Source organism: Pyrus communis, chromosome 12 (genome assembly GCF_041283825.1).
Source record: "Pyrus communis isolate YQ-2024b chromosome 12, ASM4128382v1, whole genome shotgun sequence".
NCBI lineage: Eukaryota > Viridiplantae > Streptophyta > Magnoliopsida > Rosales > Rosaceae > Pyrus > Pyrus communis.
The window spans coordinates 6,353,529-6,366,116 of NC_142576.1; the positions used below are offsets into that span (position 1 = coordinate 6,353,529).

General features: G+C 34.8%; 1 protein-coding gene across 1 annotated transcript; it reads left to right on the forward strand.

The window, feature by feature from the left end:
• The first annotated feature begins 4,692 nt into the window (after positions 1 to 4,692).
• LOC137746081 (jasmonate-induced oxygenase 2) lies at positions 4,693 to 7,630 on the forward strand. Its single transcript, XM_068486142.2, has 2 exons — positions 4,693 to 5,259; positions 6,935 to 7,630. Exons 1-2 carry the CDS (start codon positions 4,754 to 4,756, stop codon positions 7,515 to 7,517), a joined length of 1,089 nt encoding a protein of 362 aa, XP_068342243.2. The 5' UTR covers positions 4,693 to 4,753; the 3' UTR covers positions 7,518 to 7,630.
• The last annotated feature ends 4,958 nt before the right edge of the window (positions 7,631 to 12,588 follow it).

Consider the following 12,588-nt stretch of genomic DNA (forward strand, 5'->3'; position numbering starts at 1 on the left):
GACAAGGACTCCCAATCCAAATAAGGATGTAATTCGATTTCAGGGAATGGGGTGCTATAAATACAAGAAATCATGCAACAGAAAAGCCCCCTTGAACTCAGCATACAATTGCCCTGCGTAAAACCTCTCAAATACCTTGAGATTTTTTCCTTTTCTTTTTCTGCCGATACACCTTCAGTTTGGATAAACAGCACTGTGGAGGCACCCGGCGAGCACCTTCAGTTTGGATAAACAGCATTGCTGCCGTAGAATCAGCCGACCGAGAAGCACCTTCAGTTTGGATAAACAGCACTGCGTTGAGGCCAACCGGTTACCTATCTAAGTCTCGGCCGAGAAGGGTTTTCGAACCCTTGTTGGTAGAGGTCACCTTACTAGCTTTCTCGGCGTAGTCAGGTGTTACGAATTGCGTTACTCGGCGTACTGGACGCCGAGTGATTTTATGATTGGATACTCGCAAGTAAGTTTCAGGGTTCGGCATTCCAACGGCCGAACTACATTTACCATCAAGACATACATCACATTTGAGTACCTGTGCCCATATAGTTTGGTCTCGATTCGACGTGCTTATACTCTTATGAATATAATCACAGTGACCGAATCGGGCTCCAACGATTTGTGAACTCCGCAGAATTGGTAGCCTTGTCTTCAGGCTATAGAACCCAGAGACCGAGATTGTTCCTTCCTCGGTCGCAATCGCAAGATAGAGAAGTCAACGACGCGCTCAACGCGACATCAACGAATTTTACTCCTCGGCCGAGCTTGGCCGACGAGTTGGCACGCCTCGCATTCAACCGAAGGACGTAGTTAACTTATTAGTTACTCGGCCTGCGCGCCACATAGGTTTTGTAATTTTTAGAGTCAACAACTTGCTTCTAATTTTTACCAAATCTATGACTTACATTTGAATAATTTGACCATAAGCATACAAGGTGAAGCCTATACAGGGTCTGGAGCTAGTGGGGCTGGTCCACAGCCCACTTGAGCGATTTTCCATACTGGTGCATTACTTTTCCAAGGCCCCTGTAAAGGAGAGATTTTTTAATGTGATTGGTACACAGAGTGATATATTACGTTTTATTATATAAATAGTGAGATATGTATGTTAAAAAACTAATAATTTAAAAAATAAATTTTTTTTACTACTTACATAAAAATATATACTCTATTACCCTTGTTTTTGTCACCATGAAAATTTTCGCCAATATAGATGACTTGTATCCATTGTCTTTTCGGTCCACCAATCCAACCTCACATCATGCTCTACAGTTGTCTTTTCCCCTGTCTTGCATAATCGCTTGGGTCACCCGTCTTCATCAGTGTTATCTGGTTTAGGCATCAAGTTTAATCATTCTCATGACTTTTGTAATGACCGTGCTCTTAGCATGTCCCATCAACTACCCTTTTTGCCTAATAATGATATTGCACCCGTTTTATTTTACGTTATTCATTCTGATGTATATATGGACATCACCTGTTATTATGTTTTATTACAGACGAATAAAAATTTAGACTCATGTTTTGGAAGATGGTCTTAACTAAAAATAAAAAATGAATAAAGAGAAGGGAATATCTCTTTTTTTCCCTTGAGGGAAAACCCAATGTTATTTCTATTTTCTAATTTTGGAGAGTAATGAAGTTTCTCATCTCATTTGTAGAGAACGAAATATGTACATGAGCATCTTACGATATACATGTGGAAGATAGTCCATGCAGAAGTACGAAGAAAATATATTACACAAAAGCTACTGGAAAACATAAATAAATTATATGTACATATATATCTTAGCATAGTGAGAGCAAGGAAACAGAAAAAGGAAATTGGATAACTACGTCTTGTGACTTGTCTACTTGTTTTATCTAGGGCAGAATATTGGTCCACAAATTAGTCCATCATGGTATATATGTGGAGGATATTCATCTGATTTTAGCTAAGATTAGCTAGTAGAAAACAAGTAGTAGAGAAGGAAAAAAAAAATGAAAGAAGAAGGAAATATAAGTAACAATAATTCTGAAAAATTAGTTTCAATTTTAGCCAAGAAAGATGTGGCAGATAAGATGATAATAGCGTATCGTTAGAGATGAATGAGGTTTGAATTAACCAAAACATAAAATACTACTAATACATCAGTTGGAACCTCAAGTACTGTTGCGATTTATTTCGATGATTTAGATTTTAGAGCGGATCCTAAGCAACTTATTAAAGCACAATATACATGACATTTTACAGGGTTTAAGTTTACAACTCAACTCATATTCAATATTATCTCGTTATTCATGAAACAGTAAATTGCATATACAACTTAATTGATAAATTGTGCATGCATATACCAATAAAATTATTTAACTTTGAGCAAGTCCGCCCCATTAAGGCAACTTAATTGATAACTTGTGCATGCATATACCAATTAAATTATTTAACTTTGAGCAAGTTCGCCCCATTAAGGCAATAATTGTCCAGGCAATTGGACAAAAGCAATTACTACCTTAGTAATAGTAATTGCTGAGTGCATCTCTATTAGCTAGCGGAGAAGAGAAAGCCATAGATTTTCTAGGGTTTTTGGTTTTTGTTTAAGATGAAGCAACAATAGTGGCTGGTGAACCCAACTCGATTTTTGTTTTCCAAATTTTTTTAATGTGGTTGGCATCAGCATGATGTCATGCTAATGTCAGCATGACATCAGACCACTCAGGCGTTGGATCTAGTCAGAATTGCCTAGTTGGCTAATCAAACAATCTTGAGCCCATGTGTGGAAAGGGATCCTCTCCGGATCCCTTCCTCAAAAAGAATGAAGTCCGGAGATCCGGACAGTTGAAATTTGATCCAATGGCTACAAACAGGGGTTCACTTTAAAGTTATAATAACTTTAGCCGCTGGATCAAATTTCAATGGCTCAAATCTCTATATTTGATGGATTAGGAGGAAGGGATCCGGAAAGGATCCCTTCCCACATGTGTGTGGCCCGACTGATTGGGCTGGATGGAGAGGATTGTTGGGGATTTGGGAGATTAAAGTTGGGTAGAGATCGACTTGTTCTTACTAGTTAAATACAAAGGAAAGATAAAAATATAAAATTTCTAGAGGGAAATGATAATTACACTTCTCTTCTCTCCTCTTATACATTCGTTTATATGCAACCATTAAATTGAAGGAATCGACAAAAATAACATAAAAAAATTAAACAAATATGTGTAAAGAACAAGAAGAGTGTAGTTATAATATTTCTTATTTGGAAGGGGACCTCTCAGCAGAAACCAATATATGTATTGGGAAATATTTCAGTCAGAGAGACAGACAAATATAAAGACAGTTTGAGCGATAAAAGGCTCAGCCACAAGTGGTCAACTAGTGTAGCTAGCCTAATTTAAGGCATGCTGTCCTGCTAGTTGCTACTTCTCAAAAGGGCAAGTATAGTTTCAAGTTCAAGCACATAAGAAAATAATATATGGACCCTGAGTTAAACTTTTCAATGATATGTATATCAAATTATACCATTACATTTACTGAAAATATGACTTTAACCCTTCAAACTCAATTTCTTTCATATAAAACCTGACGTAAATTTTTTACTCAAATAAAACCCAATAACTAGACTCCACATAAGCAAAATCATTAATTATGTTTGACTTTACGCATTTTAAATTTTTCGAATGCCTAAAATACCCCTTTTTGCATGTTTAATGTGCACAATTAAACATATGTAGATTTTAAGGAGGATTAATGATTTTTAAAAAAAAAAACAAAAAAAGTACTAATATTCTAAATGCATTGCATGTTATATGAGAATTCAAGATTTCCACGCTTTGTAATTAATTTGGTTGATTCATGTTTCTCTCACTCCATAAAATTTGCTTCTAATTCGATATAGGAATTAATTTGGCAAGTTTTCTTAATCTTAACAACATTTTTCAATTTAATTATATATACATTAGTGAAATAGTCTATCTTTTAAAATATTTATCAATAAAATAATGTACCTATTGTTCAAATTTTAGGATAAAATTTTACATGTTCTTATTTAACAATAATGTATCCACAATGTTATTTTTGTATGAATATAATTTACCTACTTTTTGATTTTATATGAAACTAATTTACCTACTATGACAATAATGTATCTACAACACTACATAAAAGATTTACCTTTTTTAACAACACTAGTGTATCTACAATTTTGTTTTCGTATGAATATAATTTACCTACAATTTAACTTTTCAAAAAAATGTACCTTCTATTTTATGTTTTACTATCATATGTATGTTTATGTGTTCGCAAAATAATTTATCTAAAGTTATATAGTTAAGAGATATTGTAATGCAGTATATTAATCCATTATTAGATTGGTAAAAGAAATTGTTAAAAACGTTAGCCATAATGGTTGGCTAATAATGTTTGTATGAGAACAGTTATAGAAAGTTGTGGCATAAATTGTAAATAACTTATATTAATAGGTTACTTGTTTTCTTATGTGGCAATTTATTTAAATTTTGGGTTTTTACTAGATGTTGATTCATATGTGGGTTTTTATCCGAGATATATGAGTTGTATGGGCCTATATCTAAACAACCCTTACATTTATTTTGTTTTAAAATTATGGTGATGAGAAAATCAAGTTGCTCACGGCGCCGAAACTATACCTAGTTCCCCCACCCTCACCCTCCTTCCACTACTTTATATAAACCTCCTATCTCCCCCTCTTACAGTCTCACTCTTGCATTGCAGATTTAAACCCATCTCACTAGAAACATAACCACAATGAGTTGCCTGCAGTCTTGGCCTGAGCCTATCGTAAGAGTCCAGTCCTTAGCAGAAAGCGGCATAATCGCAATCCCCGAACTCTACATCAAGCCACCATCCAAACGACCATCGCCGCCAACCACCAACAACCACCGTGATGCTGACCTCAACATCCCGGTCATTGACCTCCAAGACCTTTTGAGCGACAAGCGGAGCCTCCGCGAGTCAACTATGCGTTCGATCTCGAGCGCCTGCAGGGAGTGGGGTTTTTTTCAGGTGGTGAACCACGGGGTGAGCCACGAGCTGATGAAGCGGGCGAGGGACACATGGCGAGAGTTCTTCGGGCAGCCGCTGGAGGTGAAGCAGGAGTACTCCAACAAGCCGAATACGTACGAAGGGTACGGAAGTCGGCTGGGAGTTGAGAAGGGGGCTATACTGGATTGGAGTGATTATTACTTTCTTCATTGCATGCCTCCCCAGCTCAGAAACCACCACAAGTGGCCTGCTCTCCCTTCTTCATGCAGGTATTTTTCATTTTTCTGATATGAATGTATTCTCATCGTTGAAAACGTGCGTTTTATGACTTTTCCTTTTCTCTGTTTATATAATGATGATTACTAATGCCACTATATCTAGAATTGGTCTTAGGTGGCGTAAATCATGTTATCAGTTTATTGTGAAAGGATACACTTGTTCTGTTAGAGCTTTTTTTTTAGGAAAACTAATGAAAATGATTTGAAAATTTTGAATTTTAACGATAAGAACAAAATAAATGGTAAAGTGAATATTACCATGATTGATCTTTTAGTGTAAAAATGTGGTTTTTCGTTAAAGTGAATAGTGCAGGAAGCTTTTCGTTAAAGTTCTTTTTTTTTTTTTTTTTGTGTAAAGTATGATTGATCATGACGGCTTATTATTAGGCTCATTTGAATTGACAGCGTATAAGTTGTGCTTTCTTTTAAAAAATTATTTATAACATATACATGTATTTAATACAATCACCATCTTATGATTGAGATGATGATTGTATCAAATGCATGTAAGCCTTGTGTTTAGTGGATCAGGATTCTTTCCTGAGTAAAGGGTGAGGATCCTCTTGACCAAGCCCATTGGACCGTTGAAATTTTATCTAACAGCTACAATTATTATAACTTTTAGAGGGACATCCTGTTTGTAACCATTGGATAAAATTTTAACGGTTCGATAGACTTGATCAAGAGGATCCTCATCCTTTGCTCAGGAAAGGATCATGATCCCTGTTTAGTCAAACATTACACAACATCTTAATTAGTATATGTGAACAGAAATATCTTTTTCTCAAAAAAGTAAATTTCATAAGTGAATAGACAGATGGTAGATAATAGATATACATGCACTTGTAGAACAATTAGACTAACTGTTTGACCAAAAACAGAATATATTTGATTTTAACACTAAAAAACATAGATTTAGGATTTCGGTATTTATAATATTACCCTCGAAATATATATTATTCTTGTTGTGAGTCAATATTAAACGTATCTTATAGATTTATTAAAGATTTTAGTTTGATATCAATATCCTACCAAATATTTGATGTTGTTTATTAAACATATCTTAGATGTAGTCATGTTCCTTACCAAAAGGAATGCAAATTTTGGTTTTATTGGATACATAATTTCTTATTTCCAAACTTTTGGTGCCGATATTTGTCACCTAGTGATCTAAATCTTTTTGTAGAAAAATATGTTAGTCATGATCCACTGAAATTGGCGTACCAAAAAAAGTGACAAAAATCATGAGGCAAACTTTCCAGAAAGCAGATTTATGGTACCTTGTGGCCTTGTAGTCCTTTTTCCATGAAGCTCATACCTAACATAAGATTTAGAATCATATATATAAGCGCATGGTTTTGCGCTACAGGTCCGTATAAAACAAGGAAAACAGATGTCAATTGATTTTGGTCGATGATCACACGTGTATGAGCGATTAATCTTTGCATTCTTCATAAATTCATAAACAAATCCAAAAAATCTTACACATATATATATATATATATATGTTGATTGCCGTTGTTGTATAAGAATAATATATCATAATTTTCTATAGACTTCACGAATGAATAGAAGTACTTTTTTTCTTTTTTTTTGATAAAGATACTAGGAAATATTATTGCATGTCATATGTCAAAATACTAATTTTTCAGTGTGATGTTTGTAGGAGATTGATTGAAGAATACAGTGAAGCAACAGTTAAACTATGTGGGATTCTGATGAGGGTATTGTCTCTAAACCTTGGCCTTGGGGAAGACCAACTTCTCAACGCTTTCGGAGGAGAAGAGAACATTGGGGCATGTTTACGGGTCAATTTTTACCCAAAATGCCCTCAGCCAGACCTAACCCTTGGTCTCTCCGAACACTCTGACCCAGGTGGCCTGACCCTTCTCTTACCTGATGAAAATGTGGCCGGACTTCAAGTTCGTAAAGGTGAAAACTGGGTGACTGTGACGCCTGTTCCTAATGCCTTCATCTTGAACGTTGGAGATCAAACTCAGGTGCTGAGCAATGCAATTTACAAAAGTGTAGAGCATAGAGTGATTGTGAATTCAGTTAAAGACAGAGTTTCATTGGCCTTGTTTTACAACCCAAAGAGTGATTTGATGATTGAACCTGTCAAAGCTCTTGTCACAAATGATCGACCTGCCCTTTACTTGCCTATGACATTTGATCAGTATCGGCTTTACATTAGGACGAAGGGGCCTTGTGGAAAGGCACAAGTTGAAACATTAAAATCCTATGAATAGTATTAGTCTCCATGTCTTTTATTAGAATATTATATGGTGGTGTTGTTCCACTAGAATAATCTTGTAATTTTTATTTATGGTGGCAAATTAATTTACTAAGTTATTAATGGGTACCTGTTAAAACTCATTTAATTTGATATTACTATAACACAAGAGTGATATTGATAGTGATGATGATGGTGTACAATGAAATTAAACTAAATAGGTCTTAATGAGTACCTATTAATAACTTAATGAGTTAATTTGCCACCTTTAATTACATGTGACAAGTCAAGTACTAAATTTTCAATGTTATATATTTGCAAAATCACCTTATGGTGTGTTATATTCATATTTATTAATGTTATACGTCCCTAAAGCATTAGATTCCCACTAGAGATGCACAATGGCTTACTCTGGCATGAATCTAGCACAAATCGGGCCTGGTTAAAGTCGGTGCGGCAATGGCCCAACTTACCACAAAATATCCAAATAAATATGTACATATGCTACTCCGGCATTGATTCTACCGCATACTAGTTTGACGATGACAACCGAAGCTTATCCAATGAAAGAACAAATTAATTAAAATCGTGCATGATGTGGAAATATCCCATTGCAATCACTATAAGGTACAAATCTGCCTATGCAAATCACCCTCTCTCTTCAATACAGCTAAGTTAAATGTACGTTCTCTCTTTGCCGACTCAAACTGTTCACGAGTCTAAGACTTCGTAATTCGTATAGTGGTCCAATTCTTTTGATAAAATTAAAATCTCGAAGATTTGGTTTTGTTAAAAAAAAAGAAGAAAATGAGGACCAGGAATAAGCATAAGTTTCATATTGTTTGAACTCGGTCAATGAAGATGTCTGCATGCCTTTGGTGCCAAGACTTGGTTGTCATGTTTTGGTTCCGTACGCACTGATTGTAGAAAGGAAACGCGGGTTTTAGGTGTCAGGGCAAATAACATATTTATGATGAACAGTTGAATTATTTGATACATTTAGATGACCAAATATATATCAGATTTGAACAATCTTTTGTAGAAATAATCTACAAAAAAAGATTAAAAATAAACGATTCTGAATATATAATTTTTACAGTGAAGATGGGAATTAGCTCGTCATTGAAGGAGAGAGTGCAAATATTATCCATTTTCATGCACGTTTGTTATATGTTAAATTGTGAAGTTTGATTTTTAAAAAGGGGTTTTTGACTTGCTCACGTAATATACCACTTTTTGGAGGCACTATCGTCTACCATCCACTCATCATTCCAGGCATGCAAGGGTTGGCCAACAAAGGACACTAGCTCGTGCCCATTAAGGATCATGCATTTGGAAGTAGGAAAGATGTTTTTTCTTTTTTTTTTTTTTTTTTTTTTTTTTTCTTTTTTTTTTTTAAGTAAGTAGGAAAGATGTTGCTCAATTTTACTGTACTTCCTCTATACGTTTATATACTGACTAGTCAACATACTCTTTACATTCTGGAAGTAGGTTTTCTTGTTTTGGCAAATAAAGAATATGATTATATTCATTTCTACCTTCTTTAGGTTTGAGTGGATTCCAAATCAATGAACAAACTAGATAGGCTATCCTAATGACGTATTTACATGAATTGTGGAAGTCCAAAATCGGGAGAGAAATAATCGAAAAACCAACCACATCAAAACCGTTTCGGTTGGTTTGATTTTTTTTTTTTAATTTTCCATTCAGTTTATAAAACTGAATTAAACGAGAAGAATCAACTTAGTATGTGCTTTTTAATTTTTACAACTATGAGTTAACTGAACCAAACTGTTTATACGTAATATATCTAGAGTTGGGGCTGGTGTTACTCATAAGAGCTGAGTTATTTTCGAACTTTTAAGTTTGCTGAACTTAATTAGCACAAACAAAATAAAAAAGGATATGGATTACACATTACATTTTGCCTAAAGAGGCTAGAGCAAGGCATAATCGAAAATGTATCCAATTATCGGTTGTGTCATAAAGACCTTAATCGAAAATGTATCAAATTATTGGTTGTGTAATAAAGACCTTCCCAATCAGCCCCGGAGGAATATGTGTAAATTAATAGATGAAAGGATAATAATAATAATAATAATAATAATAATAATAATAATAATTCCCATAATAATTAGATTGATTAGGGAAGAGTAGTTGATTTTAGGGTTGCTTTGGTATTGGGTCCAAGCCATGCACCAAATCGTATACTGCAATTTGTCTAAATTCCAAATCCCAGTCCAACCACCGTAATTGGTTCACCAATGCTGCGATTTTGTTTGGTTCAGTTTACAGTTTAACATGCAAGTATTACGGAATAAAAATTTCAAAGCTATGTCCAAATAAGTATTAGAATTTTTTTTATAGAAATAGTCATCATCAGACTGTTAACCACAAAACTTAAACAATCTCATAACTTCAAAATACTTAATCTCATAACTCAACTCAAACTTTCAGTCTCATAACTCCAAGGCTTAGTAAAATTATGAAGTATAAAAGTATTATAATATTTTATAATTATACAGTATATTTAAGGAGCAATAGTTTTGTGAAGCCCAACTGCTTTTATATCAGTCGGGTAGGCAGGACTGGGGTTCTAGGAAAATCTATACGAATTCTTCTCTGCAAGAGACATCGTTGGGTTTAATGATTTCTCCGGCAGCCTTGTTGGGATCTCCAGATTGAATAATTAGGTTACAAGACGCTCTTAATCTTACTAAAGAAGGAGTCATTTTCGTTGTTATTGTGCCTGCTGTTAAAATTAGGTCTGCTTGTCTAGGACTGGATCGTAATACCAGTCCATAACGATCAAAGTCGAATCGTGAATGAAGCAAATTCAATGAAGCAACAACTGGTACCTAAGAAGCTATACAACTCAACTCCAACATAATTATTCTAATATAGCTGACTATTTTAGGTACTTGAATATTTTCCAATTGTTCCAGTTCGTTTACCGTTATTGCTTCTGTGACCGTAATAGCTAAACAATCCCACCGCGTTACATATGTTGGATTAACTTGACTCAATTGACCAATATTATAAAACCGTCCAACTTGACCCAAATTGATCCATTTTTTTAATAAAATCAGCCAAAATTCAAATTTTTAATTTTTTATTATAACCTATATTACATGCAAGGCAGCATCTACATTGATTAGGTTCTGTGCGCCCCAACTTGTTTAGTAACTACTTTCTCGAGTTTTCAATCCCATGGCATCCTTTACTTTCCTCAAGCTCCTCTATATTTGCAGGTTGAACAGGGATTTATTGGGCTTAAATGGGCCAGGCCGGCTTTAGGCACCCTAGTCCAAGCCAGCCCACTAAAGTAAGGGAGCTTTCTTGCATTGAGAGGAATGGGACGTTATACTTCAGGTGAGAGAAGTGCCTCTTACCATGGGGTGAATATCTTGGACGGTTGTGTGATAACATAAAATATTCCGTCTAATGGGAAAACGCTACGTGTATAACTTGCCATATATGGCTATCCTGTCGATGACGGAATACGCAAACCATTAGCTAAACTCTAACGGGCCCAATACATCGAAAACGATTCAAGTCAATCACCAGTGTCTAGGCAGATTACTCTAATATGTAATGGGTCTATCAATCTATTTAACATGTCAAGACTCTCCAAATTATATTCCAAAAATTTCAGAGGAATATTCCTTCATTGGTGTGCATACTAGATAACACCTTGCTACCAGTTCAACCAACTTGGACATTAGGGTTAACTCCTAAGTTATCTATAAATTGCTAGAGTAAGCCACTTTATTCTAGTAATCAAGAACTTTCACCATACTCTTATTACTTTCTATAGTCTTTATGACTTAGGTATCGGAAGCCCCTTAACTAACACCACATCAATGTAAGTCTAACTCCATTTTAACCCCCCTTTTTTTTTTGTGTGCATAGGTTTTCATCAATTCAATTCATGGTAGAAATTTGCTGCCATAAATTAGGGCTTTCATTAAGAGTTCTTGAAAACACTCACAATTACAAAGCGCTATTTTTGTATCATTTCATGATACATTTCATCCCCCATGTGACCACCCAGCAAGAATAAGCCAGACAAGATACACTAGGGTTTTCATGCTCATACTCTTTAATTAATAGTTTGTATGCAAACAAACAAAATATATAGGTAATTGAAAGGCGTCGTTTTTTTTTTTTTTTTTTTTTTTTTTTTTAATAAACGATATTATCTACATTAGAGAAGAGGGGGAGTGTGGTTCAAATTCGCCTTTGACGAGAATGGAACTTAAGACTCACTTATCAGTGAAGAGGAATACCACGACGTAGTACAAAGCGGCAATTTAAAGGCGTCATAATCTATCACTTTTTCTAATTTAAGATGATAAGATTTGGGAATATTATTCGGGGTTCCATTAAGTGACCCACAGCCTATATTCATCATTCACAATATTGAACATAAAAATTCACGTGAAATTTCAGTTTTTTGATGTATAATGCAAGACTTATATAGCAAACTCCATTACATTCATTATATATATATATATATATATATATATATGTTCAAGGGAAGGGATTCCCATTTGTTTCAAAAAATAGGGATTAGTTTGAACTGTCTATTTTGTAAGTGTCAATTCGTAGATCATTCTTGCAAAATTTCAATTTAATCCGAAATCATTTGTCTATTTAATTGTCACGAAGAAATTCAATGTTTCTTAAAACATAGTATTCGTCAATTATTTAAACCAAATTAGGTGTCCCAAATATTTTTGATTTGGCTAATATTTTGCAAGAATGATCTATGAGGTGCAATATAAAAAATAAATTATTCGGATTGTTGAAGTTCAATGTGATGTGGGTCCACCTAGGGCCGCCTAGGCCCCACCTAGGCGTTAGGCAGTTGGCCACTGCCCCGATTAATGCCTAAATGTTTGAAAATTAAGAAAGGGTGCCTAGACCTGCTGAGGCACCCGCCCAAACCCGTCTAGACACCTGCCTAGATGGCAACTCACTTAGATAGAAAATAGATAACTTTCCTTTTGCATTTTATTATTTCCAATAAATTGTAAGAGACTTATTGAACACTTAAATAAACACACATTATATGTTTGCTACCC